We start from the raw sequence: 27,280 nt of genomic DNA on the forward strand, positions 1-27,280 counted from the left end.
ATTAAGCACATTTGAAACCTTTTTCTGTATTGTTTCATTTGAAGTTTTGTAGGTTCGGACAGCATTTGATCTGTGTCCCGTTCTACCCATTATCTCCTAGCTCAAATGTTCCCAAGTGGTAGTAATCCACAGCCTGTGATACACTCAAGTTATAAAATGGTTCCATATTTGAATGAATTTGCGACAGTCTAATATTCTCCTCTATTGTTTCCGACGCATTGGCTAACGACATGTCTTCCTCGACTTCTTGAAGAACCTGCAAAATAGTAAAAATCGTTTCAAGAGAATGAAATAATTATATTTCCAAAAAAAAGGTCCAATCTGGGGCATATAAATGACATCACATCACAGTAAAAATTTACCGATTCACGATTAGAAGCACATGCATTTTGAACATTAACTTCCCTTTTTGGGGCCCCAAGGTAAAAACAAATATTTTCGCTTGGGGATCTTGTAGATAGTAGAAAAAGGCATGGTATCGACTGATTATTATTTTTTAGGACTTGGTATCAGTTTAATATTGTAGTAAATTGTACATATGGAAAAATAAAAACATTTTTTTTTAACATTTTGGCAAAAAAAGGGGGGTCCGTGTCTCAATATGACAATAATTAGCGTAAATCATTTTATTTCAATTTAAAAAATAATACACACCTGAGAGAGAACCAAATCATCCGTATCTACATTTTCAATTTCAAGCCAATCTGGTAGAGACTCTAAGGGTAGAGAGATTGTGTCTGCCATCATCGCTTCCTTCAGAATCATGCGCTTTGATAGATTTTCGCGCCAAACGTGTTATTTTTGCACGGACTGTCATGGGCGTGTCATTCATGTCACAAATCATTTATAGCAACGCCTTCCTCGTTAGCCAAATAAACTTCTCACGCTACGCGTTCGAAAGTTTATTTGTCTAACTCGGAATACTATGCTATAAATATAACTTAATTGCTTAATAATACGTTATTACAAAATAAAAATACAATGTTTGAAAAAATCAAACTCTCATTGACAATCGTAGAACCAATGTCGCAATCCAAATAATAAAGGTTATCATTATATTTGAAGAATTCTCTGTTTATTTATCCAGCTCTCTGGTATGGAATTTAAAAAAAAGGATCAATGTGTGATGTACCTCTATTTATCTTCAGTTTAATTATTGAACTGTTTACATGTATATTGTGTCAAATGAAGTCGATCACATTAGAATTTGATTGGATATTAATTTTCCGATTTTCTTAAGACGTGAAAATACATGTGCATGTACTTATCTATATGAATGATGAGAGCGATACTTGTTTTGTTCTATCTACTTATTCATGTTATTTTACTATTATAGAACATACTCACAAACCAACGCCATGTACGACATACACATTCATACCACTCGTGAGTAGAGGTTTACAATTCACCGTAATTCTGTGTAGATTTTGTCCTCCTTTTTTATCATCGACAGGATGTGGAGTTATGATGGATTTCCCATCAAAAGTTGAATCATGAATTGTAAAAGTAACACTTCGTATGTACTGAAAAACGAAATACTTATAAACGAATGTATGATACATCTTTCACAAAACTCTTCGATGCTCAATGGGGCCAAAAATGAGAAGTAGCAGTGTTCTCTAAAACATAACTTACTGGAGGTTATACTTCGACAAGAGTGTTGATAAAGGTTTATGACCAAATCACATTAGTACAAAGTTTTTATTTTTACCGAATTATATTTTTTCTTGAATAAATCAGATCTAAAAATAAGTCTCATCTGTTTTCATACTATATAGTATTGTGATTGATATGTGGCAAATCTTCCCAGAAAGCACATGCTTTTTACAGTGTTTTTTTCTCATCACAAAACGTAAAACATACTTGAATGCAACAGTCGTTGTGTGAAATTTCTGTTACATTTATTATCAGTATGTGGCCGTTTATGATGGTGAATATTCACACTCAGCTAACTCCCATCCTATGGCGAAATCGTTTTATAATCAAGTATAAATATAACATTGGCAAATAGGGATTCTTTCTACACAAAAGAACCAAATTACCCCAAACAATCACTCCACACTATATTTGCACTATGTTTTATTTCCTAATATTATATAGCGCAATTAAGCAAATGATATAAATAAAATGTTAAAGATATATAAAAATAAACCTTTTGTTGAATGTTATCAACTATAAAAGGAATGTTCGTTTGACCAAAACCTTATGTCGCTGAATTCATTTTTAAAGTAAATACAATGTGGAGCGGAATCTGCATACCCTGCCGGAGCACCTGAGATCTCAGCCGGCTTTAGGTTGGGTTCATGTTGCTCAGTACGTTTTTTACTATGCTGTTTCGTAAAAACATGTTTGTCTTTGATCGTTTTTTATTTTTTCACATTGACATTGTTAGTATGTTTTTCGACTGGTCAGTGTAAATGTCCCTTTGGTATTGTTTGACCCTTTTCAAGTATGTTTTTTATCTTTTATTTTTAGGTTTTAGTCAAAATGTATTAGAAAATCACTATATACAGTAGATACATATCGATTAGCAAGAGAACATGGGAACAAGTTACAGACCAAAGCGTAATACAATTCGTCCAGAATGTTAACAAAAAAATAAAAAAAATACTGCACAGCTCCACAATTTTACGTTTCGATATATTAACCAAACCAAGTAATGCATTCATGGAATAAGCATTAATTTTGATCGAGTATTGCAACACAGTCTACTGTTTCTATCTTATTATAGTGTTTTTGAATGAATGGTTTTGATCATAGACCATAGAGCCATTGTAAAATAAAAACACAGACAAAATGGTCAGTTAAATAAGATCTTTTTTTTATCATCATAAAATATTCTTCACTGTTGTCATTTTGTATGACGGGAATAAGATCGTGAAGATGACCAAGTTACATTTATTGAAGGAACACACATGCAACGTCAAAGGATTATGTGAAGGTTTATGGGACCATATTGAAATGATAAAATATTTTCGACAAAATGGTTTTAAACATTTTGATTAGGACTCCTAATTATCTATTTAAAAAAAACCTGTTGTTCAAAACTACAATATTGTAGATTGCTCATCAACATTGATTTGCATATGAGATTTAGACAATGTCGTTATATATCAATATTACAAATGTTAATAAAACTATTTGTTAGAATCTTAAGCTAAATAGCTACAACATCTATGTAAACCCTCATTCAAACCAATACAAACTACAAGCTATAATTTCGGATATTGCTAGTCACAGACTTTTCAAGCCAGTTCGCATTGGAAAAGATGAAAAAGAGAAAAGATCTTTTCTCAATCTTTCCTTTGCCAACAAAGGTCTCGATGGCGTCATATTAGGCAATATCCTTCATCATAAATTAGTTCAATCGAAAATACCGCCTTATTTCAAAGACCAGTCTGTACCAATAATTTCTTATACCTATACCAAACCTATTGCAACTAAAATTTTCAATTACAAACGCGTTTCGCAGGATCTCGATATTGACAACTTCAAGTCTAAACCTCCTGATTGCACTTGTGCTAGTTCCCAATTAACATATAATCCTGCTGGCCACGTTATTACCGGTGACCTTAACATTGTTAATAACACTTCTCCACGAAACGTGTTATCGAAAGGTCCGAAATATCGTGAGCCTAAATCCATCAATTGGAAATACAACTTTAAAATTTTGATGGATTCAGTAGAGGATTATGCCAGGCAATGGGCTAAGCGCGAGAAGGAAGACGTAGACACTCTATCCGAATGGATTAAGGCAGTGAGGTCGTTAATACAAATCAAAATTAAGAAACTGAATGGGTTCATCAATGCCCATGCTACGTCAATCTTCAAAGATCCAAATGTTGCTAAACACCTATCTGACCTCCATGATAAATATGTTGTTGTCCCCGCAGACAAAGCCCCAAATAACATCGTTTTTGTCTGTAAAAGTCATTACATTAATTGCTTGATAAACGAATTCGGTATAGACAATTCACTTGGAAACCCAACATATACCCTCACGCCACTTACCAAAGAGGAAATCCTGGATAATCATAGGTCTGTTCTTTGTTCCTTTGGTATTTCAACCAAAGATGAAGAACTGGATCTTCCATCACTGTATTGGATACCTAAACTACATAAGTGTCCTTACAAACAACGGTATATTGCTGGGTCTTCCAAGTGCTCCACGAAACCCCTTTCTAAATTATTAACATCTATTTTATCAGCAATCAAAGACGGGCTTCAAAGTAATGGTGAAACTGCCTATTCTAGAGGTGGCGTGAATCAGATGTGGATACTTAAAAATTCCAAAGATCTTTTAGAGTACATACAATCTAACTCTCTTTCATCTTGTAACAGTATTAAAACATTTGATTTTTCTACTCTTTACACAAGTATTCCACATTCCAAACTAAAAGACAAATTAAACGAGTTGGTATTACTTTGCTTTATAAAAAAGAATGGCCAACGTAGATACAAGTATCTTGTCTTAGGGAGGGATAAATTCTACTTTGTAAAGAATCATTCTGATTCAAACAAAAAATTCTCTGAAACCGATATTATCAAGATGCTTGATTTTTTGATTGACAACATATTTATTACGTTCGGAGGACGTGTTTTTCAACAGACTGTCGGCATCCCAATGGGAACAAACTGTGCCCCTCTACTTGCTGACTTGCTTCTATATTATTATGAGGCTGACATCATGCAGGAACTTCTTAGGAAGAAAGATAAGAAGTTAGCAATATCCTTTAACTCTACTTTCCGCTATATAGATGACGTTCTTTCACTAAACAATTCAAAATTTGGTGACTATGTGGATCGCACCTATCCCATCGAATTGGAGATAAAGGATACTACAGATACAGTTAAGTCGGCTTCATATCTTGACTTACATCTAGAAATTGACAATGAGGGTCGGTTGAAGACAAAACTTTACGACAAAAGAGATGATTTCAGCTTTCCAATTGTGAACTTTCCATTTCTAAGTAGCAACATTCCAGCAGCACCTGCATACGGGGTAAATATCTCCCAATTGATACGATATTCCCGTGCTTGCATTTCCTATCATGATTTTCTTGATAGAGGGTTACTGCTTACAAGGAAGCTATTAAACCAAGAGTTCCAAATGGTGAATTTGAAATCATCCCTTCGTAAATTTTACGGACGCCATCACGAGTTGGTTGACCGTTATGGAATAACCGTTTCACAAATGATATCGGATATGTTCCTTACGTCGTAACTACAATCCCCTTCCCTTTCATGAATTTAACCTACCGAATTAGACTATTTACAGGATTTGTAATCACATAAGCAACACGACGGGTGCCGCATGTGGAGCAGGAACTGCTTACCCTTCCGGAGCACCTGAGTTCACCCCTAGTTTTTGGTGGGGTTCGTGTTGTTTATTCTTTAGTTTTCTATGTTGTGTCATGTGTACTATTGTATTTCTGTTTGTCTTTTTCATTTTTAGCCATGGCGTTGTCAGTTTGTTTTAGATTTACGAGTTTGACTGTCCCTTTGGTATCTTTCGTCCCTCTTCTATGTAAGGGTTAAATATAAAAAAGAAGATGTGGTATGATTGCCAATGAGACAACTATACACAAAAGACCAAAATGACACAAACATTAACAACTATAGGTCACCGTACGGCCTTTAACAATGCACAAAGCCCATACCGCATAGTCAGCAAAAAAGGCCCCGATAAGGTAATGTTAAACAATTCAAAAAAATGAACGAAAAACAAATAAGTAACACATAAACAAACGACAACCACTGAATTACAGGCTCCTGACTAGGGACAGGCACATATATAAATCATGTGGTGGTTTAAACATGTTAGCGGTATCCCAACCCTCCCCTAACCTGGGACAGTGGTATAACAGTACGACATAAGAACGAACTATAAAAATCAGTTGAAAAAGACTTAACTAATCAGATAGACAAAAAATACAAGTGGAAGTGGTCTGGTAAGTATATATTATGTACTTTTATCGCGCTTGTTGCAACAAAGTAAAAGACGTTCATGACTTTTCTGGTTTATTTCTGTTGACAAATGAAAGTAGTGGGCAATGAATCTGCAATGTCATTTGACTTTGTTTGATTTTAAAGGTAATGCAGTACACATTTTGATTTCATGTAAAAATAACCAATTATGACTTTCAACTGTACGTGCTCGGATTTTAACAACAAAATAATTAGGTAATGTGGATTTCAATCTCAGTCTATGGAAGAAGCGTATCGATAAAAACTTTTCTGATATCACATAGCGATATTGTCTAATATTATTAATTTGTATATTTTAACAAATTTGATTCGTTTAGGGATAGTCACATGTTAAACTATATTTTCGAAGGTAGAGAGAAAACGGCGGATAGCAAAAAGCATATTGACCTGCAAAAAGCATATCGCACGGTTATTTTTAGAATTTCTAAAAACCGATATACTTTGTGACGTCATGTAATGAATTTCAGGATATTGTTTAACGTTTTGAAACACATGATATTTGTTATCGATTATTTGACGAAAAAAATCTTCGAATACATAAGATATAAAAAAAAAAGGAAATGAAATAACAACTAATATGTTGTTATTGTCAAGGAGACAATGTAATATCTATAAAATTCCAACAAACCTAAATGACGATTTTGATACAAATATGATCGAAAATTAATAATATAACAAATATAGCCTTTGTATCAGGTCAATACAGGATATATCGACCCAAAGAAGTATATCGACCTCGGACTTCGTCCTCAGTCAATATACTTCTTTCAGGTCAATATATCCTTGTATCGACCTCATACAAAGGCTATATTTGTATAATATTATTAATTCGTTTATTTTAACAAATTTGATTCGTTTAGGGATAGTCACATGTTAAACTGTATTTTCGAAGGTAAAGAAAAACGGCGGATAGCAAAAAGCATATTGCACAGAAAATATTGCACGGTCATTTTTAAAATATCTAAAACCCGATTTATTTGTGACGTCATGTAATGCATTTCAGGATATCGTTTATAAAACGTTTTGAAACAAATGATATCTGTGATCTATTATTTGACGAAAAAAATCTTCAAATACATAAGATGTCAAACAAACAAAAAAAAAGTAAATTAGATAACAACTAATATGTTGTTATTGTCAAGGAGACAATATGATATCTATAAAATTCAAACAAAATCAAATGACGATTTTGATTCAAATATGCATCATGGTCTGAAATTTATAATATAACAAATATAGCCTTTGTATGAGGTCAATACAGGATATATCGACCCAAAGAAGTATATCGACCTCGGACTTCGTCCTCAGTCAATATACTTCTTTCAGGTCAATATATCCTTGTATCGACCTCATACAAAGGCTGAATTTGTATAATATCAATTGTAAATATGCAGACATTTAATGCAGAAAATGTTGCTTTTGGCAGCGAAAAATTAAGAAAATACAAACGTTAAAACTTATTGTTCAAATATAAACAACAATTTAGTTTAAACATACATTCAGAAATTAGATAAGCTAAAAATTATGTCCGTATAAAATTTAAAGTGCTGTGTTTTTATTATATACATAATTAAACAAATGCTATTATTTCATATATCAGTGCGATACTTTTAATAATGATAGCGGTGTTTTTGTTATATCAATATTAGTACTTATAAGTATTTAAAATATTAGACTGCTGTACCAATATTTTGACAATTTCATCTATTATGTCTGTTTTGATCACTCATCGTTGTAAATATGACAGAATTTGATGAGACTGTCATACACGTGAGAGGTGAAGCGCTATAAAACCAGGTTTAATCCAACATTTTCAAAATTTGAAAATGCCAGTACCGAGTCAGAAATATATCAGTTGTTATCCATTCGTTTGATGTGTTTTATCGTTTGATTTTACCATTTGATAAGGGACTTTCTGCTTTGAATTTTCTTCGGAGTTCGGTATTTTTGTGATTTTACTTTTTAGTAGTATTGTATGTAAATAAGCAGTTTTAAGACCATTGCTCAAATTCAAAGTTTTTGGTAACATCCTACAAATTTCTCAATTGGTTTTGCGAGCAAAGCTAATCGAATAAGGGTTTAATAAATAATGCCGTAATCAAATAGCTAAGTTTCAGAATGATTGTTCACATTTATAACATTTGGCAAAGGAGTAGGTCCGGTAAGGACCGATTTTAAATTTCAGGTTCATCTGACGAAATATTTTTACCACTTTTTAAACACTTAAGTGTCTATTTCATTTGATTCAATTAATTTATGTGAAAGATTTTAACTAATTTAAAAATGATCCGATTCAAGCTCAAATATGAAAATTCTACCAAAATATGCCGAAAAATGTAACTTTTCAGATGGTTTTCGTCTTAAATTTTACTAAAATGCTAGAATTGTGAAGATTTCAGTAATTTAGCATGACGTAATGGTGCTAGTACCCGATATATGAGCATTGTGTTGTCAAAAACAGCACATATTTATGTAGCAGAAGCATTCTACTGTCCAATAAATAGCTAAAAGTTTACATTTTAACAATTTTGTTAAATTGCTATATTTTTAGTCGAGAAGGGGTCCTACTGGACCTTCTACATTTATAATGAACGCAACGAAATAATATATATCCGATATGCTCACAACGCCCGCATGAAAGACTTTCTTTATTGATAACAATGAAACTAACTTATGAAAAAGATGAATCATACTGTCCTCGTTCAGATTGATTCGACAAAATCTGACCTGTACTTTTGATTCTCCTTTTTTATACAAATTAGACTGTTGGTTTTCCTGTTTGAATAGTTTAACACTAGTAATATTTGTGTTACTATATAGCGTGGTGTTCGTTGTGAGCCAAGTCTCCATATTTAAGGCCCTACTTTGATCTATAATGATTTACTTTAAAAAAAAATATTACTTTGATGGAAAGTTGTTTCATTCGAACTCATGCATCATCTTCTTATATCTACAAATCTTTAAAATTTCCCTTAAAAATTATTGCTTTCCAGTCCTCCAACTAAACGATCTTAACTTATAAATAACAAAAAGATATATACACATTTCTAACGTCAAAAGACATTTACATCTCATATGTTTGTGTTCTTAACAATTTTTTTTTAGTACTCATTGAAGAAATGAATTTATAACAAGCGATACATATTGTTATTTTGCACCAAAAATGATCGCGTATTTATACGATCGATTACTAGTCAAAACTAAAGTATAATCTCTGAATCTCTGAGGCAACAATACATCGGATTCCCTCACGGTCATCGCGATGTAAGAGAGCGTCCACGCGGCGAGCTGATTATGTTTATCGAGATATCGATTAACCAACGGGAAAAGTCTTTGATATCCAAAAAGAACTATTTCCTTCTCAATATTTTTTTCTATGATGTTAATAATAAATACATTTTTCTCTTTGACAAGATTTTTGATTTTCGTTGTATCTGAATTTGTCCAAATTAACGTCTGAGGCTACCTCAGTTGGTATTTTCAAAGTTCGGGACATAAGCATTTGTACATTTTAGTGTGTTTGGATTAATTTTTTTACCATTTGAATATTCATTGTAATTTGGAGCTGTTTTGGATTGTTTGAATGAATGTTTCTTTTAAGTAATAGTATTTTTTGTCTCTTTCAATATTACCATGGTGGATAGGCTATAGCAGTGTGACCATTGTATTATAATCTAATAGGTCGGTAGACTATTTGCAACCGCATTTAAATTCCGCCATTGCATCATCAATTCAAATAGAATTAGTCGGTTAAACCATTTGATTGAAAACAATAGACTGAGCAGGTTGTTAACACTTTCAACTATCAATAGGGTCAAGCAACATTTTCGAAATGATAAGTTCATGTAAGCGTTTATTTTGTTACTTACAACTTACAACTCCCGTTAGCGCCATGTGTCTCATAGGTCGCAAATGGAAGCCTTCAATCTGAGTATGTCTGCTGCTGCTTGTTGTGCTTCTCCCCATGTTCTCCATCCAAATTCTGTTCTTTCCTTATCTACCATTCGTCTCCAAGTTTCTTTTGGTCTTCCTACATTTCTCTTTCCTGGTGGTGTCCATGTCAAGGCGATTCTACAATCATTCCAAGGGTCCATCCTTAGGATGTGACCTATCCAACTCCATCTCCTGATCTTAATGGTGTTGGTTATGCTGCACATGTTGGCTTTTTGTAGCAGTTCTGCGTTGGATATCATAGTTGGCCAAAATATCTTTAAGATTCTACGCAAGTTCCTAGTGTTGAAGGTGTTAAGTCTATCCCCTATCTCTTGCTTATCTTCCAACATTCTGCCCCATATAGCAACACTGATAGCACATTGCTTTTATAAATTATCATTTTGGTGTTTCTACTGTATTAGTTTGATGTCCATATTTTTCTTAGCTTATAGTATGCTGCTTTTGCTTTTTAAATTCTATTCCTTATGTCAGATATTGCATTGTCGTTGGTATTCATGACCGATCCAAGGTATGTGAAGCTGTCTACTATCTCTAGTTTTTCGTTGTTCAATGTAATCGGCTGGATGTTGGTTGCCTTTACACACATTATTTTACTCTTTTTCTTGTTTATTTCTAAGCCAGTTGTTTTAGCTATCTTTTGTATATCATCTGTTTTAGCTTGCAGCTGTGTTCTTGTTGCTGATAGGAGAGCAATATCATCTGCAAAATCAAGATCTTCTAATACCTCTAGTCTTCCCCAGTTGATACCTCGCTTTTTCTGTGTTATTTGCTTCATTTTCCAATCTATAACCAGTAAGAAAAGGAATCCAGACATTACACACCCTTGTCTGACTCCTGATTTAATGTGGAACCATTCCGAATGTTTACCCTCATGTTCGACTACACAACTGAAGTGATCATAAAATGCTTGTACCATCCTGATTATTTTACCTGGGATTCCATAGTTTGCCATGATCTTTTTTAAGGTTTGTCGATGGATAGTGTTAAATGCTCTTCTGAAGTCGATGAAGTTGATAAATAGGGGCTGTTCCATTCAATGCATTGTTCTATGATATTTCTAAGGATGAATATTTGGTTGATACAGCCTGGACCTCTTCGGAACCCAGCTTGTTCTTTACGCAGTATGTTGTCAATAGCATCTTTAATTCTGTTGATGATGATTCTGCAGAGGACCTTCCCAGGTACAGATAGTAAGGTTATTCCTCTCCAGTTTTCACACTCTTCTAAATTTCCTTTTTTTGAGATTTTGATTATTATTCCCTTTTGCCAGTCTGTTGGTATTTCTTCCTTGTTCCAAATTTTTGTAAATAAATGGCAAAAGACTTTTGCTATTGTGCCTACATCAGTTTTCAACAGTTCAACTTGTATGTTGTCAATACCTGGAGCCTTACCATTACTGCGTGCCTTTATACTCTTTATTATCTCTTTTATGGTTGGTGGTTCAATATTCATATTGACAGCATCTGAAGACTGAATATCGGCTAGTACTGGTGGATCTTTCGCATTTAAAATCTCTTCAAAGTGTTCTTTCCATCTCTCTAACTGTTCCTTCTCGTTGGTTATTATGTGTTCCTCTTTTGACTTTACAGGTCTGTACCCTCTCATGCTGCTGTTGGAAATTTTCTTACTCAGCATATATAGCTTGTTCTGCTCTCCTCTATTTGCTGCCTCTTCTGCACTTTTTGCAATATTATCAATATATTTTCTCTTATCATCTCTTGTACTAAATTTTACCTCCTTGTTCTTATCCTTATACTCTTTCTCAAGCATTTTTTTCTGTCTTTGTGATCTTGTAGCATTGATTTTTTGTTTTATCCGTCTACGTTCTTGGATTTTATGGATACTGTTGGTAGTAATCCATTCGGGTTGTTTCCTGTCTTTAAATACCAGTGTTTGTTCACCAACCTCACATATTGCTTGTTTGATATCTAGTCACTGTTCTTCTATGCCTTCTGTTTCTCCCAATATCTGAAATCTGTTCCTTAACTCCAGTTTGAACTCTTGTGCAACTTTTGGTATCTTTAGCTTATCTGTGTCATATCTTCTCTTCTGTCCCTGATTTACTCTCTGTCTACAAAGTTTAAGTTTAACTCTGGATATAAGTAGTTCGTGGTCACTACCAACATCAGCGCCTCTATATGACCGTTCATCTTCCATAGATCTTCTAAACCTTTTGTCAATCGTGATGTGATCAATCTGATTCTTGATGTTTCCGTCTGGTGACTTCCATGTATATTTATGAATATCTTTATGTTGTAATATGCTGGAGCAAATTACAATGTTGTTTGTCTGACAATTATCCCGAAATAATTCTCCGTTCTCATTGATAACACCATACCCGTTCTTCCCCATTACATCTTCATATCCAACATTATCTGATCCTATCTTTGCATTCATGTCACCCATTATGCCCGCGTCACACTGTCCCGATTTTTACGCCGATGGCAACACGATTATGGAAATTTTCAAAATCGGGACTGATCATATCCAGATCGGGCTATTCGTAGTACCATCTTTAACCATCTTTGACCATCGGCCACTTTTTCTAGCCTTCGGGGACAACTTCGGGAAGGGTTCTAAATTTTTTAACATGTTAAAAAATCCCCGAAGGTGCGTCCAATGTTGAGGGTTCGCATTTAGATCTTATCACCATTCTCATAATCGTAATGTCAACGGGAATGCATCTTTCAACATCGTATTGCATTCGTGTTTCCATCGTTTGCATCGGGCAGTTTTGACATTACGATGTCTACACGAATGAATCACGAAGCTACCCAAAGGTCTTACGACATCAACACGACTTCGTGAAGACCTCGTAATCCCGTCGTGTTGCCATCGAATAAAAGTACGAAGGCGACAAGATAGAACTACGATGGCAATAAATCCAGCTAAATGTAAGTTAATTTTCGCGCTAAGATACATTTATAGTGCCATGCGCGATATGCACTGGTCAGTCTAATACGACAGTTAAGAAAGACGTTCACCAATCGTTGAGCTCATATCATATGATTCTATGAGAACAAGAAAGGCGACAGCGTTGTTTCTATTAATTCAAATGGAGAAAGAAGAGCAGCTATTACAGGCTCAGGATTTACTTTTACATGTAAAGTATTATTTTTTGTCAATTTTTCATATCAAGTAACATATTGAAAATCATAAACGCGCCTCGTACACCAACACTGCAGGTACACGTATATAGGGAAACCAACTTTTTCTTCATTATTCTAATTTTTATGTATCGTCTGAGTTATTGTCACACGAATGTTTACTCCATAACCATTTTGTTTTCTATTTGTCATATTTTGCCGCATTTGTTGCTTTCCCCACATCCTTCCGTTTGTCTATATTATGATATTCTCCTGGAAAGAGCTCTTTTTAAATAAAAGGGATCAACGAACCCATTACCTTACCTTTAAGATAGATCAGTAAACATGGGCAAAATTATGGGTGATTATTCAGGCTAGTGCACACATTTTACAGTTCAAACAAGGCAATGCCGAACATGGCATCCCCTCGTATGGAACATATTGGGGACAAATGTGAACAATATATTTGTATATGACACATGCAGACAATGGTAAATTGAATATATAAAAAAGAAGATGTGGTATGATTGTCAATGAGACAACTATCCACAACAGACCAAAATGACACAAACATTAACAATTAAAGTTCACCGTACGTCCTTCAACAAATGCATGTTTGATACATAAACTATTTTTTTAGAAATCAACCAAAACATTCAGTAACTGGAAATACTTTTAATATTATCTTTAGAACCAGCAGGTACAAAAATGAGCAACCAATTTCCTGTGTATTATGCTATTTCAAGGAGAAAAAAAACCAAGTCCATCTGGATGACATTGACCTTTGGCTTTGAACGTAAAAAATGTCAGATCATTATAAGGAGGAACAATATACCAAATGTGGTTAAAATCTTTTGAAGCATATAAGTTTTAGAGTGTCCACAATATATTCAATATTGATCAAACAATTTAAAACACGTGATGCCTTCGGCATATAGTCAATGCACCGTTAGCTGTACACGACGTCTTTTAGACATCGTATGGCCATCGCGCCATCATCGTAATCCATCGTGTAGTCTTCGAGATCCATCGTGTAGGCTTCTGCTGAGATATGAAGCTTAAATACCCGTCTTCGGTTAACCTTCGTATGTCCATCTTTTGCTATCGTATATAATTTCGGCACCATCGAATAGACTTCGTTATTCCTCGTACTTGCTTCGGTCACTTTTTGGTATTTTAACGAGATCGGGACCAACTTCGTACGAACTTACAATTTTCGCATTCGGATGTCCATCGTATATAAAAATCGGGACAGTGTGACGCGGGCATTACAATTATCATATCATGTTTATGAACTTTTGCTGTTACATCGTTCAAGGTTTGGTAGAATTCCTCTTTTACTTCATCAGAAGCGTCATTCGTTGGTGCATAACACTGTATTATGGTCAACTTTATATGTCTAGAAAAAAATCGAGCTGTTATTATTCTTTCATTAATAGGTTGCCATTCCATGAGTGTTTTTATTTTTATTTTGTTACAGTTACGAAATTTTAGTGATATTGATTCTAAAACATTAAACCGGTCATGAACAATAATTTTGAATTATGTTTGCGGTTTTCTTGACATGCATTATGACGTGCAATCGTATTCATTATATATTACAAAACTATAGGAGTTATATTAGAAAAGTATAGCATTCATAAATTTTTGATATTAAAAAAACAACGCTATGATATAAGACAAATATCGCATTGATATAATAAAATATAGCAGTATCTTTGACTTATAGGTGATTTTGGCTTAGCAAACAATTTAATTAATCTCAATTGCATTACACTGAATTTGCTACATGATATTTAGAGAATGTGTATATCTACAAATGATAAATCGTTCATTCATGTTTCATCTACTCAACATTTCAATTTTCTTGTTTAAACACACCTTGCTTGTTATTACATAAAATAATTCAGGGAAATTATACACCAGACGTATGTCGTGTTACCTCTTAACCTGTTTAAGAAAAGAGTCATTACTTAATGCCGAGAAATCTGCCTTTCTTCGTACAAATGCTAACATTCGTCTGAAAAAAGTAAAATCACAAAAATACTGAACTTAGAGGAAAATCAATTCGGAAAGTCCATAATCAGATGGCAAAATCAAATAACAAAACGCATAAAAAACGAATGGACAAGAACTGTCATATTACTGACTTGGTACAGGCATTTTCAAATGTAGTTTTCCCACAATGCGCAACTGGTTGATATAAGACTATATCGCTCATTAAAACAAGACAATTTTTTATCGAATCGCTTCTTCCATAGACTGAATCTAGTTTCCAGTATTAAATTTTCAATTAAAGATATTTGATAAATTAATAGTTGTCCTTTTGTTCTAGGATGTTACCGAAATTAAATAAGGTTATTTTAGAATATTTTCAATTAATTCAGGTTTCAAATGAGGGATGCTTATATTCTCCGTATCGTTCCAATTTTAGTTAACGTACTGCCGAAACGAGGATAAACATTGAGCTTTCATATGCAGAACATGCCATGCCATAGATTAGCAGCGGCAGTGAATACAATGATTTGCTCGAAAAGAAAATTGTCTGTGAATATAAGATGGATACGTTAATTATTTTTAATGATTTCTTGAAATAAATTGGTGGTTGCTCTTTTACGGAAATAGATAGTCCGTTTACAATGTATTCGGATATAAGATAAATTTTTAGCTGGTATTGGCTTTGAACTAGTTTTCAACAACTGAGTGTACCTCGAGAAAGTATTACTTGATTTATTTCACTTTACTGGTCGGGGTTTAACCGGTTCGCTTTTCATAAACCAGTCCATCTATAGAAAGGTATTTGAGATGACTCATCAATGGAGTGTCCAGTCTTTTTATTTTTTCAATTCTTTTGATGACATTTATACGTGATTAGCAATTAATGATGATTATAACGACCATCATTGTTATAACACACATTTTCGAGTCCTTAACTAAAACGTAAGCTCGCCCGATCAGTTGAAATATAAATGGTTATATAATATAACCTCCTTGGTTATACGTTGTGCCCTTTGTCTTTAGCTAGTTGCTTTTTGTTAGTGCTGGCTAGGCAAGTTCACTCAGCTAATTTTCACAGTTTGTACTATGTTGTGACCAGTTAGGCAGATAAATGTATCCAAACCACATTTTAAGTTTCATGAATCTGTTAGTTCAATTATTTATCAAAAGTACCAGGATTATAATTTAGTACGCCAGACGCGCGTTTCGTGTAAATAAGACTCATCAGTGACTCTCATATCAAAATATTTATAAAGCCAAACAATTCCAAAATTTAAGAGCATTAAGGATCCAAAATCACAAAACGTTGTGCCAAATACGGCTAAGGTAATCTATGCACTTGGATAGGAAAATCCTTAGTTTTTTTGTAAAATTCAAAGTTTTGTAAACATGAAATTTATAAAAATGACCACATCATTGATATTCATGTCAACACCGAAGTGTTGACTACTGGGCTAGTGATACCCTCGGGACCAAACGTCCAATAGTATTGGCATCGACCCAATGGTTTGAATAGTTATCAAAAGTACCAGGATTATAATTTAGTACGCCAGACGCGCGTTCAGTCATTGATTGCTGTATGTTTTTCGCGATTTGTTTTTATATCTTGCTGGCTTTTTAAAATTGATTTTTTTCTCGTTTTGTCTGGTCATGGCCTCTTACAGCTGACTATACAGGAACGTATGGTTCATTGTTGTAAGTCTTGCAGTGACCATAATAAATTAAATTTTGTTTCATTTGAATTAATACTATATCACCAGATTTATTTGTTTCTGTCTCAAAAGTTTCTAGCGATGTAGTACTTTGTCTCATATTCTAATTAAGAAACAAATCACATCCCTATTTAACTGGGCATTTAAAAAGTCAGAATGCCAGTACATATGTTCAAACTCTTTAGGTCATTTTTGAGTATCAATAAACAAAAGAACTATGTCAATTGAATATTTCTTGATAACATTTTTGTTCGCTTTGGAAATTCCGTATATCGTCAAGTTATTTGAATTCCAATGGAGACTAACTGTGCACCACTTATTGCGGACCTGTTTTTGTATTGTTAGGAGTTACAATTGATGACTTGAATAAGCAAAGACTCATCGAAACAAAACTTGATACAAAACTTTAACAATTCTTTTAGATATTCAGAGGATATATTAGCTCTCAATAATGACGACTTCAGTGTGTATACTAAAGAACTTTATACTGTTGAACATACTTTAAATATAGCTGATACTAACAATGACCACTTTCCCTTCCTCGATCTTGATATCTATATCATAAACGGGAAGCTTAATTCAAAAAATTATGATAAAAGAGATAATTTTTCATTTCCTATCGTTAATTATCCATTTTTAGATGGTGACGTTCCTACATGTATATCTCAATTTGTACGATTCGCTCGTGTATGTTACAACGTATTAGATTTTAGCGTTTTCCTGAGTTGAGTATGACGTTAATTATCACAGTACAAGTATACATATTTTTTAAGGGGCCAGCTGAAGGACGCCTCGTGGTGCGGGAGTTTCTAGCTACATTAAAGAGCCATTGATGGCCTTCAGGTGGTGTCTGCTTTATGGTCGGGTTGTTGTTGCTTTGACACATTCCCCATTTTCTTTCTCAATTTCATCAATATATCAATATTGTAAAAATAAAAACAAATAAACAAATACCGTAAAATTATCAGAGGACAAACATGACGAGTTGATTACAATCTTTCCATGTTTTTCATTAAATGTTCTGCTATTGTTGACACACGTCTTTTCTCCTTCTACAACTGTCACTGAAGTTGATTCAGACACGTCTTTTACCTCAACATTTCCAGATTCTAGACAATCTATAAATCAATTAGAAAGTATGCACGTGAACTGAAAATTAATAGTTTACAAAAAAGTTATTAGTGGTACAATCTTTTATTTATAACAAAATACTTTCTGTTAAAACTTTTACTTCATCCACATTTAAATAGTTAGTGAAAAGGTCAGAAACATATCTAGGTACATCTCTGAAATGACGCCAACACCGGCAAATGTTTTGAATATGTTAATTAAAAAAACTGCATCCATCAAACAAATAAAAGCCGTATTTAAAACTTGGTATTTTCTTCATTCAATTTTTGTGACTTTAAAGTCAGTCAATTGAAAGTTTAACGGGCACAATCATGCGTTTATTAACCACAGGTTTGCGTTCAATATCGTAGCACCTAGTTTGACCGCTATGTCTGATATATCTGTCTTTGTCGAAAGATTTTCTACGAAGCCATAACACATGCTATCCAATTGACGTCATTTATAATAACCTATAAAAAAAGTAAAAACAGAAAAATACTGAACGCCGAGTAAAATTCAAAACAGAAAGTTCCTAATCAAATGGTTTTTGTTTTTATGTTTGTTTTGTAAACGGTCTGACTTATAGCTTATGATATAAAAATACAAAAAGAAACATTTGCCTTTTTTCAACCACTATCACCTCCCTGTAACAGAAGGGTTAACATGTCAACACCAACACAGAAAATGTTATATTTCAAAACACTACTAGACAGATTTTCAGTGTCATGAGAATTCTTACTGTGAATACTGCTTCCTTATTACTATTTTTTTGGTTGCATATACAGGTTTTCGATATAATGGAACTATAAACTGTCCTAAAAAGGGAAGGTATAGTAAGCTTTAAAAGAAGGTTCTACGGAAAATGCTCAAACCAAAGTAGAAATGTGGCAGTTCCATTTCTTCCGTTGGTTGATAAAGTCGAGCGTTTGATTTTGTCATAAATGTGTACAATATTGATAGGGTTAATATTATCCCATATGGTTTATATTTCAATACTAATGAATAAATAAATGATTGAAAACTGTATAGAAAAAAAAATAGAGGACTTTTATGGACTACCCACTTTTTGAATATACCTTGGAGGAATTTTATTATCAATAATTCTTTTCTTGAATAGCACATGTAGCTGAACTCTCAATAAATAAGAGTAATAGGACAATTGGGATTTTGACGAACCTGTGATTTTCCCGATAAAATCATGGGACTTCTTAAAAGAGTGGCGAAAGTTACCAGAGAGATGTTCTAACTGGGATGATCTAATGTGCTCTGGAAGGGTAAACAGATCCTGCTCCCACGTTGCACTCGTCGTGTTGCTCATTAAAGTAAAAAAAGGTAAAACATGGTATTCTTATTGGAACGAAATATGCGCCTCTCCCTCTCGATCTCTTTCATATAAATCGGTGTTCCGTCAGACACTTTTAAAGCAAGAAAATCAAATACGCCAGTCATATAATTTCACATTCAGATATATTAATGATGTTCTGTTCATTAACAATTCACACATTTTCGATTGAGGTCCATTAATATATCCACCAGAACTTACACCACTCACTGTAGTTTTTTAGTTATACCTGTAATTAACTGGACATTGGACTATTACCGTCGAGTTTGTTATGTAATAGATGGCATCACCATCCTCAATCCGATATGAAATCTACTGACACCATAGGGAGTAACGGGACGCCATTTAATCAATGATATTGTCATAATTCAGAAAGAAATACTTTACGAAAGAATAATTCTTAGATAGATCTATCTATAATCGAAAAAAAAGGAAATCATCGTTTTAATCATTTTTTGTGATAAAGATAGCAATACATATATGAATATGCTTTTATAACTCGCCGTTTAAAAAAAAATCGAACGTTGCATTTACCGAACAGAGTATTGAAATGACATTTTGTTCTATTGATTGTTGATTTTTCTAGTGACTCCAGTTCAAGATTCTACATCGGCGTTATAAAACCTTTGAACAAAAAAAACAAACAAACAAACAGTGTCAACAGGCTAATGGCTTGGAACAAGCAGATTTTGTGTGAGCGTTCAACCATTCCGAACCATTGAGAATGAAATAACAGAATAACATAAAAAAACTGTAAACACCAATAGCAAATTGGTTAACTTATGAAACTAAAATATAAATAACACAAAATATAGATTAAAGAGCACAAAAAGCTTGTTGAAAGCATCTCTGAGTAATAATAACCCATGTTTGTTGTCACTTACTTATTGTATACTGTTGTCCCTGATGAAACGAAGGTGGATCTGGTGTTGTTGCTTCTGTGGTTTGTTCTGTTGTCGTTGCCTCTTCTGATGGTTCTGTGTCTGTCGCTGTGTTTGTTTTTGGATTTATTGCTACTCCAAATACTAACTGTTTAAATGGCAAACAGTTAAAAAAAAACAAATAAAGTTATTCATTTTACTCATGTGTGTAAAAATATGTCATTAGCTATAGCTTTTGCGTTTAAGCTAGTACGCTTTCCTCACTTTTTTCATTTTCGTGGCTACAAAAAGGTAACAGCGTTTTCTTACAATAAACGTATGTCGTACAGTTTGTTGATAAATTTCAATCTTTGCTTTTTTTTTAACAAAAACTTTGTATGTTTAAAACAGACCTCGAAGAGATTTGTGACGTTGTGAACAGTTAGAACATCAACGTTTGGTAATGGTAGATAGAGTTGATAATTTTCCGTCAAGAAGAAAGTGTCGATATACCTGTATTACACGATGTTTGTCTCAGTATAAATACATATCAGTATGTGAAAGTGAAAAAGCCGATTACATAATAAATATCATGCGGCCTTCTATGCTTTCTGATTTCTTGTTTTATCTCTTTATCTTCTCAAAATTAAATAGTGATTTCCTATCAAAGAGAAACCTATAACAATAACATGAAACAAATGACTTAAAAAAATCTCTTTTCTCAGTGGTTACCAGCATAGGGAATCTTATTTGACAAAACACTATATTCAAAGCGGAAAATACAACGAGAGGTTAATATAACATTTGAAATACCTGACTTATATCTAAATAGTTATTTTTCTACGCAACGTCAGTGACGGTAGTTTTAGAACATAATGGAAATTCTATCATTATTTTTTTCGGTGTATAATGTACAAATTATGTAATATTTTTAATTTTTTTATGTTTTGTTTACTAGTATTTACACATTAAAAAATCCATAAACAATGTGAGTAGATAATAGAAAGTATATAAACAAGGAGAGGTAAGATATCTTTCATAAGGATCAGATACTAAAGAAATCGAGATAAAACATTGTATGAACCGCTGGAAAAATCGTGAGAGGTCATTATAAGATCTTGAACAACTAACGTGTTTCTAAATAGTTATTTTACTTCGTAACGTTAATATGTTCAAAATTCAATCAACAAGCAATTAACATATATAGGTCCATAATTTTTCATAACAATAAACAAATAAGCTAAATGAGTGTTAGCTTCTTTTCGACAATGATTAAATGTGTTTTGGACACACCAAGTCACCAAGACTTTAAAAAAACGTTTTACTTACTAAAAGAGTAAATAGCACCACATTGACTTGTTTTGTAGTCATCTTCAAAAGAAAGAAAAAAACACAATGCGTCAAGGCTGTTTTTATCATATTTTCATTTGGTAACTTTCATTACTTTTTTTAAAATAAATAAGGCCGTTAGTTTTCTCGCTTGAATTGTTTTACATTGTCTTATCGGGGCCTTTTATAGCTGACTATATGCGGTATGGGCTTTGCTCATTGTTGAAGGCCGTACGGTGACCTATTATTGTTAATGTTAATGTCATGTTGGTTTTTTGTGGATAGTTGTCTCTTTGGCAATCATACCACATCTACTTTTTTTTTTTATATTAGATCGTCTATGAATCGTGGACAATGGAGATGAATTATTAGGACCGGAGCACCTGAGAGCACTTCCAGTTGTTGTTGATGGTGGTGTTGCCTAGTCTTTAGTATTCTATGGTTCGTCTTATGTACTATTATTTATCAGTTTGTCTTTTTATTTTTAGCCATGGCGGTGTCAGTTTATTTCCAATTTATGTGAGTTTCAATGTCCCTCTGGTATCCTTTATCCCTCTTTTATGAAAATATATAATTGTGTAAAGCTCACTCAATTGAAAAGAAACACATAGTTATATTGAACCATTTTATTCTTATGGATGAAATAATTCTAGATAGATTCATCTTATGATGTACCAACCTTTCAGTATGATCGCATTACAAATGATTTTTTTTTAGAAAGTTTATTAAGCGCAATATATTTTGTCAAAAAGAATCTAAATATAACATAAAGAACTCATACAATGCTAAGGAACCACTGTAGTATGAATCGCTCATCAGATGTATTTTGGTAACATAGCAGAAACAGAATTTCAGTTCTGAACCAAAGTAATAAACGTCACAGTACATAGAATGCAACAAGTAAAAAAAAAATATATAAAAAGGATGACAAAGATGATCTGTGAAATGTTTGTAGAACAAACCTTAGCTTATTAATAACATGTTTAAACGTAATATTTTAGAGCTGACCCACTTTTAATATGATTAAATAAATATTCAAAATTACAGGACAAAAGTAATAGTTCTTGTACCTCCTACTTTCAATGAAACTAGAACACGCGGATCCGGAACCTACAGTATGCCTTTTTATAGTCTGGATTTTAATTCACTTGCACACATAGATGTAAATAGTATTCAATTACGATTTGTCCATTTCTGTATATTTTTGGGACAATAATATTTTATGAAAAACGCATTTACCCTTTTTGTTTTAGTATTTAAGTTCTTAATGTTTAATTTTTAAATGAGTAGTATAAAATTAATAAAAGGTTTTAAAATACTCGTGTGACAGAGATACTCTGACAATGGAATTAACGAAGAGAAGACATAGCTATTGGTAGCTTTTAGAAATTTGACCAGACACTTGTTAACTATTGGTAATAAAAATTATGTGGAAATCAAAAGACTCTTGAAAGGTGTAAATTTCGACAAACACTATTGTATGTAATCAATGTTGAATTCTTTTATTCACTGTATTAACATCATGAGGTCTAACAAACTGATCTTTGTAAATTTAGTATAAAAGATTTCGTTGTCAGCTACCCTGACATCAAGACTTTATATAATACGTTCTTGTCCGTCGAGCAGTGGGCCAGGATTCATGGCTAGCAGCAAATAAGACGACTGAGAATGCGCTAAAGTGTATAAGACACAGATCGATAACGATATTCGAATTTGAATATTTTTAAAAAAAATGGCGTTATCTGTGGAAAAAAAAGAGTTTCAAAAACAATTTTAGGAAGAACAGAAGGTGGGCAAAAGTAAGTTTTCACTTTAAAACAAGGTCCTATCATTTCAATTAAAATCAATATTTTTCAACAAAAATAATTCAAATAACTACAAGACTGTTTTATATGATATCAATACAAAAAGATGTAGAAATGTTTCAAGTTTAATATTGTTGAGGCTTATTTTTGTTTTCTGACGAAATGAAAACAGAGAAAAATAATTCTGGTAAAGTTTAATATATTTTGTAACCAAAAAAAAATCGTAAAAAATTGCATTTCTGTTTAACCCATCAGATTACGAAAACATTCCTCACAAAAGTTATGAAAATATAAACAATACCATTTCAGATCTTTCTACATCTTTTGGTATCTATATTAAATAAATTACTCAAAAAGTCACTTTATTCTAAAAAAAATTTGAATATTGATTTTAGTTGAAATGAAAGGACATTTTTTGAGTGGGAACTCACTTTTGTTCAATGACTGTACAAATCACTTCATTCAAAAGTCATAACACAAATATTTCCGACTTATCAGAGAAGTCGCAACTTAATGGAATCGGCCTCTTTCTTTAGAAGTATGAAAACAGTAAACCTTTTCATAATGTTTTGTTCTTTACTGATTTCGTTAAAGAATTATTCTATATCAATTTTCAATGAACTTCATACAAAGATTAATATATTCCTTGACACACATTTATCGATATCTGAACCTTCAAGCAACATTTGTTTTATGCGAATTAGTAAAATGCGCCTCGATTATTGCTGATTAAATTGTGAGGCAATGTTTTGGGTCTGCAAAGCATACATTGATAATTTTGGACCCAAAAATCATTGTTTTCATATTGAATTATCTTTACTTTAGCTAAACCTGTCAAAATTAAAAGATTAAAACTTACAAGAAAAAAAGAAAAACCCTTGACATAAAAATAATATATATTTTTTTCTTATGATGAGGTTTGGTATTATTTGATAATTGATAATTATATCATTACATTTGAAAAAGAAAAAAATATACTCACAATGCACAATGCGTGGACAACTGTCTGTTCTATCCTAATGTGTACAAATCAAGTATAATACTTGATATCTCTTCAATTTATGAAACAGAGGTGTGTTGACTTATTAAATATAACAAAATGCGATTAAAATGAATTGATGTATTCCATGACCTATCATTATCGCGAAAGACTTAAAACAATATCGCAATATCGTTTTTCTTTTATTGAGAAGTCATTTAGACAGGTTAAAAATCCCTAAATGAAAGGCTTTTGAAAGAAACGTGATGGGTTAGTCGGGTCTTTCAATTTTATATTTGTTACTTTTTTAGCATGTTTTCTCTTTTCTTTATAAATTGTGCTCATTATTCTGTATAATTAAATTTAGCAACAAACTATTTTTAATACTAATTTTTCTGTATTTTCTATTTAAATGGTTCAGTATTCCTTCTTCTGAAAACGCTATCTAGACCTTCTTTTATGAATATGTACTGATCTCGTATCTGACTTTCTTGAAACAAAAAATATGTACGACTGATCAATGTCCAAATATTTTTAGTAGATGGATTGAATGGAGTCTTCAGAAACACTAAACAATCAAACCAGACGAGTTTTAATGATGACCACAGCAACTTCATTTAGGCATCACAAACAATCGGGATATTTATGATGAACTTATTCTTATTTCTACCATAGTACATGATTCTTTTCAACATAACAGGGACATGCAAAACAAATTTGGAGATGAAGCTTGAGAACATAGTTGAAAATGACCGTTTGATTCATACAATTGGCCTGGTTGAAGGAATGTAGCGATCTCAACACGAGCCGCAGGGTTTAGTGTTCGACTGATAAATATTTAATAATGGTTCACTTCATATTCGTTTAGACATTTCAGAATATTAGAAAACGAGAAAAGGTTGCGCTGGTCAACAACTTAAAGCGAGTCTTTGGATTTTGCTTCAATCCATGTAAGACAAAGACAGACGTGCCATCTTCAAAAAAAAAGAAGAGCTTTAACAAACTGATTTACTGGGATTTCAAGTGTCTCTACTCACCCTAATATTGATACTGTTCATTCCAACTAAGTTCGAAAGCCCTTGGCGTGAAAAAGATAAAAAGTAAGATCACAAAAATGCTGATTTCAGAGGGAATTTCAAAACGGAAAGTCCTTTATCAAATGCCAAATGAAAAGCTCAAACATATTAAACGAATGAACGATTATCGTATCAGCAGTAACAGATTTTTAACACCTCCTAGGGTTGCTGCACAACCAAGGTTAGATTATAATCGAAGTTGAATCAGAAAAAGGTGTAAATATAAGGTATGTAATGAAACATGATACAAAAAGTCATAAAAATGCGTTACACAGCCTAGGTGATCTATTGGTTAAGGGCACCAAACACGGTGCATGCGTTCCAGAATAAAGGGTTAAATCGGAGGGAAGAATCAAAATTTGCGAGCACAAATTTGAAGATTTAACATTGATGGGCCCAATTTGAGACAAAATATATTTATATATTTTTTGGGGTCACCTTGAATGCAATTTATTATGTTGTGTTATTACGACGATAATATGCTTTTATCTGACATTGAACTTCTATCCAACAGTTCCTAAGTCATGCTTTGATAACCTATCTATTTGTAAGTGACTTCACTTCTTTACGTTATCAGTAAAAAGTTTTTTTTTTTTTGATAAACTTTAGAAGATAACTCAAATTATGTCTGTCTATAATGATAGCCAGTTTTGCATTTGTCTATCATGAACATATAAAACTGATTGCACAATTTGAAGTACAAAAACAATTGCGATTAGAAATGATATAACCTTGAATCAGTATTTTAGAACTAAATTTAATTTTTGCTTTGGGAAAACAGTTTTCATGGGATAATGTAAATTAACAATACCTGTGGTGTTTGATTCTGAATACGCATACAGAATAAATCACTGAACTATTTTCATCAAATTTTAGAAATGTATTTTGCAATCTTAAAAATCAGAGAGTGTCTTCAAAGTCAACAATAAGGGTCTGCATGATAGATTCGTGCTGTGTAACAAGGTTCTACTCACATTATAGAAAGAAAAAAATGTATCATGTATGTTATAAAAATTGTATTTGCTTACACCAGTCGAGAGGCATTACAATATCATATGTTATTCCATATTGGTATTATTTTAGTAGGTTTCTCTAAATGAATTGGATTTTGAATAAAAAAGCATAGTCACCTGAGAAAGTGTTATTCACCGCGCTAAACAAAACGTGCTTTTACATGCAACGTTATGGTAAAATGTTTCATGTAAAATTTGTTTAGGTATATGTCTGTCATTAGATACATTTTCTTCTCTCAGTACATTAAAAAATAAATAAAAAGACCTATTTCATGGATGGTAGAATAAAAATAATGGAGTAAGAATAAAATGCTTCTTTAAATAAATGTAGCATGTTTATATGTTGCAAAATAATTGATTGTGGGTTGTCATTATTTTAGCATAACTATTCTATGGAAGAAGCGGATCTATAAAAACGTTTCTTATATGAAAATATTGTGTAAAATCAACAAGTTGCATTTTGGGAAATTTCAGACAAATATGTTTCCATTTGTATGAAGAAAAGCTATTCCTGATAATTTTCATGAATTGTGTAATATTATAACAAGCAAGTTGTATTAAAAAAAAAAGAAAATTGATATAATGATTAAATGAAGCATGAATGTAGATGAACACATTCAATAAATACCATGCAGCAAAATTAGTGGAAAGCAATCTCAATGAATTCAGTTGTTTCTAAGCCAAAATCACATATAATTCAAGGATACTGCTATATTTTATCATATCAATGCGATATCTTTCGAATATAAAAGCGATGTATTTTTTTTAATATATGAAAAATTTATGAATGCTATATTTTTCTTATATAACTGCAATAGTTTTCTCATAAAAAATAAATACAACAAAAAGTCACATTGTATATCCTATCGATATTTGACTGTGTTAACATCCTGATAAGTCAATTGCTTTCGATCATATGGTTATACCGATTACTTCTATTTTCAGTTAAGATACAATGGCGGAATTTAAATGTGGCTAATGTAAATGTACTACCGACCTATATGATTCCATCATAGGTAATGCTGGTA

The 27,280-nt window shown here is 32.6% G+C and overlaps 1 protein-coding gene across 1 annotated transcript; it reads right to left on the bottom strand.

Moving 5' to 3' along the window:
* Positions 1 to 1,343: 1,343 nt before the first annotated feature.
* On the bottom strand, positions 1,344 to 24,264 carry LOC134722331 (uncharacterized). Its single transcript, XM_063585944.1, has 5 exons — positions 24,167 to 24,264; positions 21,380 to 21,421; positions 20,075 to 20,219; positions 17,693 to 17,856; positions 1,344 to 1,523 (listed from the first exon to the last, which is right to left on the bottom strand). The coding sequence occupies exons 2-5, from the start codon at positions 21,419 to 21,421 to the stop codon at positions 1,344 to 1,346; spliced, it is 531 nt and encodes a 176-aa protein (XP_063442014.1). The 5' UTR covers positions 24,167 to 24,264.
* Positions 24,265 to 27,280: the final 3,016 nt, after the last annotated feature.

This window comes from Mytilus trossulus, chromosome 6 (assembly GCF_036588685.1).
Source record: "Mytilus trossulus isolate FHL-02 chromosome 6, PNRI_Mtr1.1.1.hap1, whole genome shotgun sequence".
In the NCBI taxonomy this organism is placed as follows: Eukaryota; Metazoa; Mollusca; class Bivalvia; order Mytilida; family Mytilidae; genus Mytilus; species Mytilus trossulus.

Bases quoted from the DNA above. Each gene is read 5' to 3' on its own strand.
- LOC134722331 (XM_063585944.1), bottom strand. From the start codon at position 21,421: ATGACTACAAAACAAGTCAATGTGGTGCTATTTACTCTTTTA. The intron at 20,220-21,379 runs GTAAGTAAAACG...CCATTTAAACAG, and splicing joins TGGTGCTATTTACTCTTTTA to TTAGTATTTGGAGTAGCAAT. The intron at 1,524-17,692 runs GTATTTGTTTAT...TTCGTTTTTCAG, and splicing joins TGTCCTCTGATAATTTTACG to TACATACGAAGTGTTACTTT.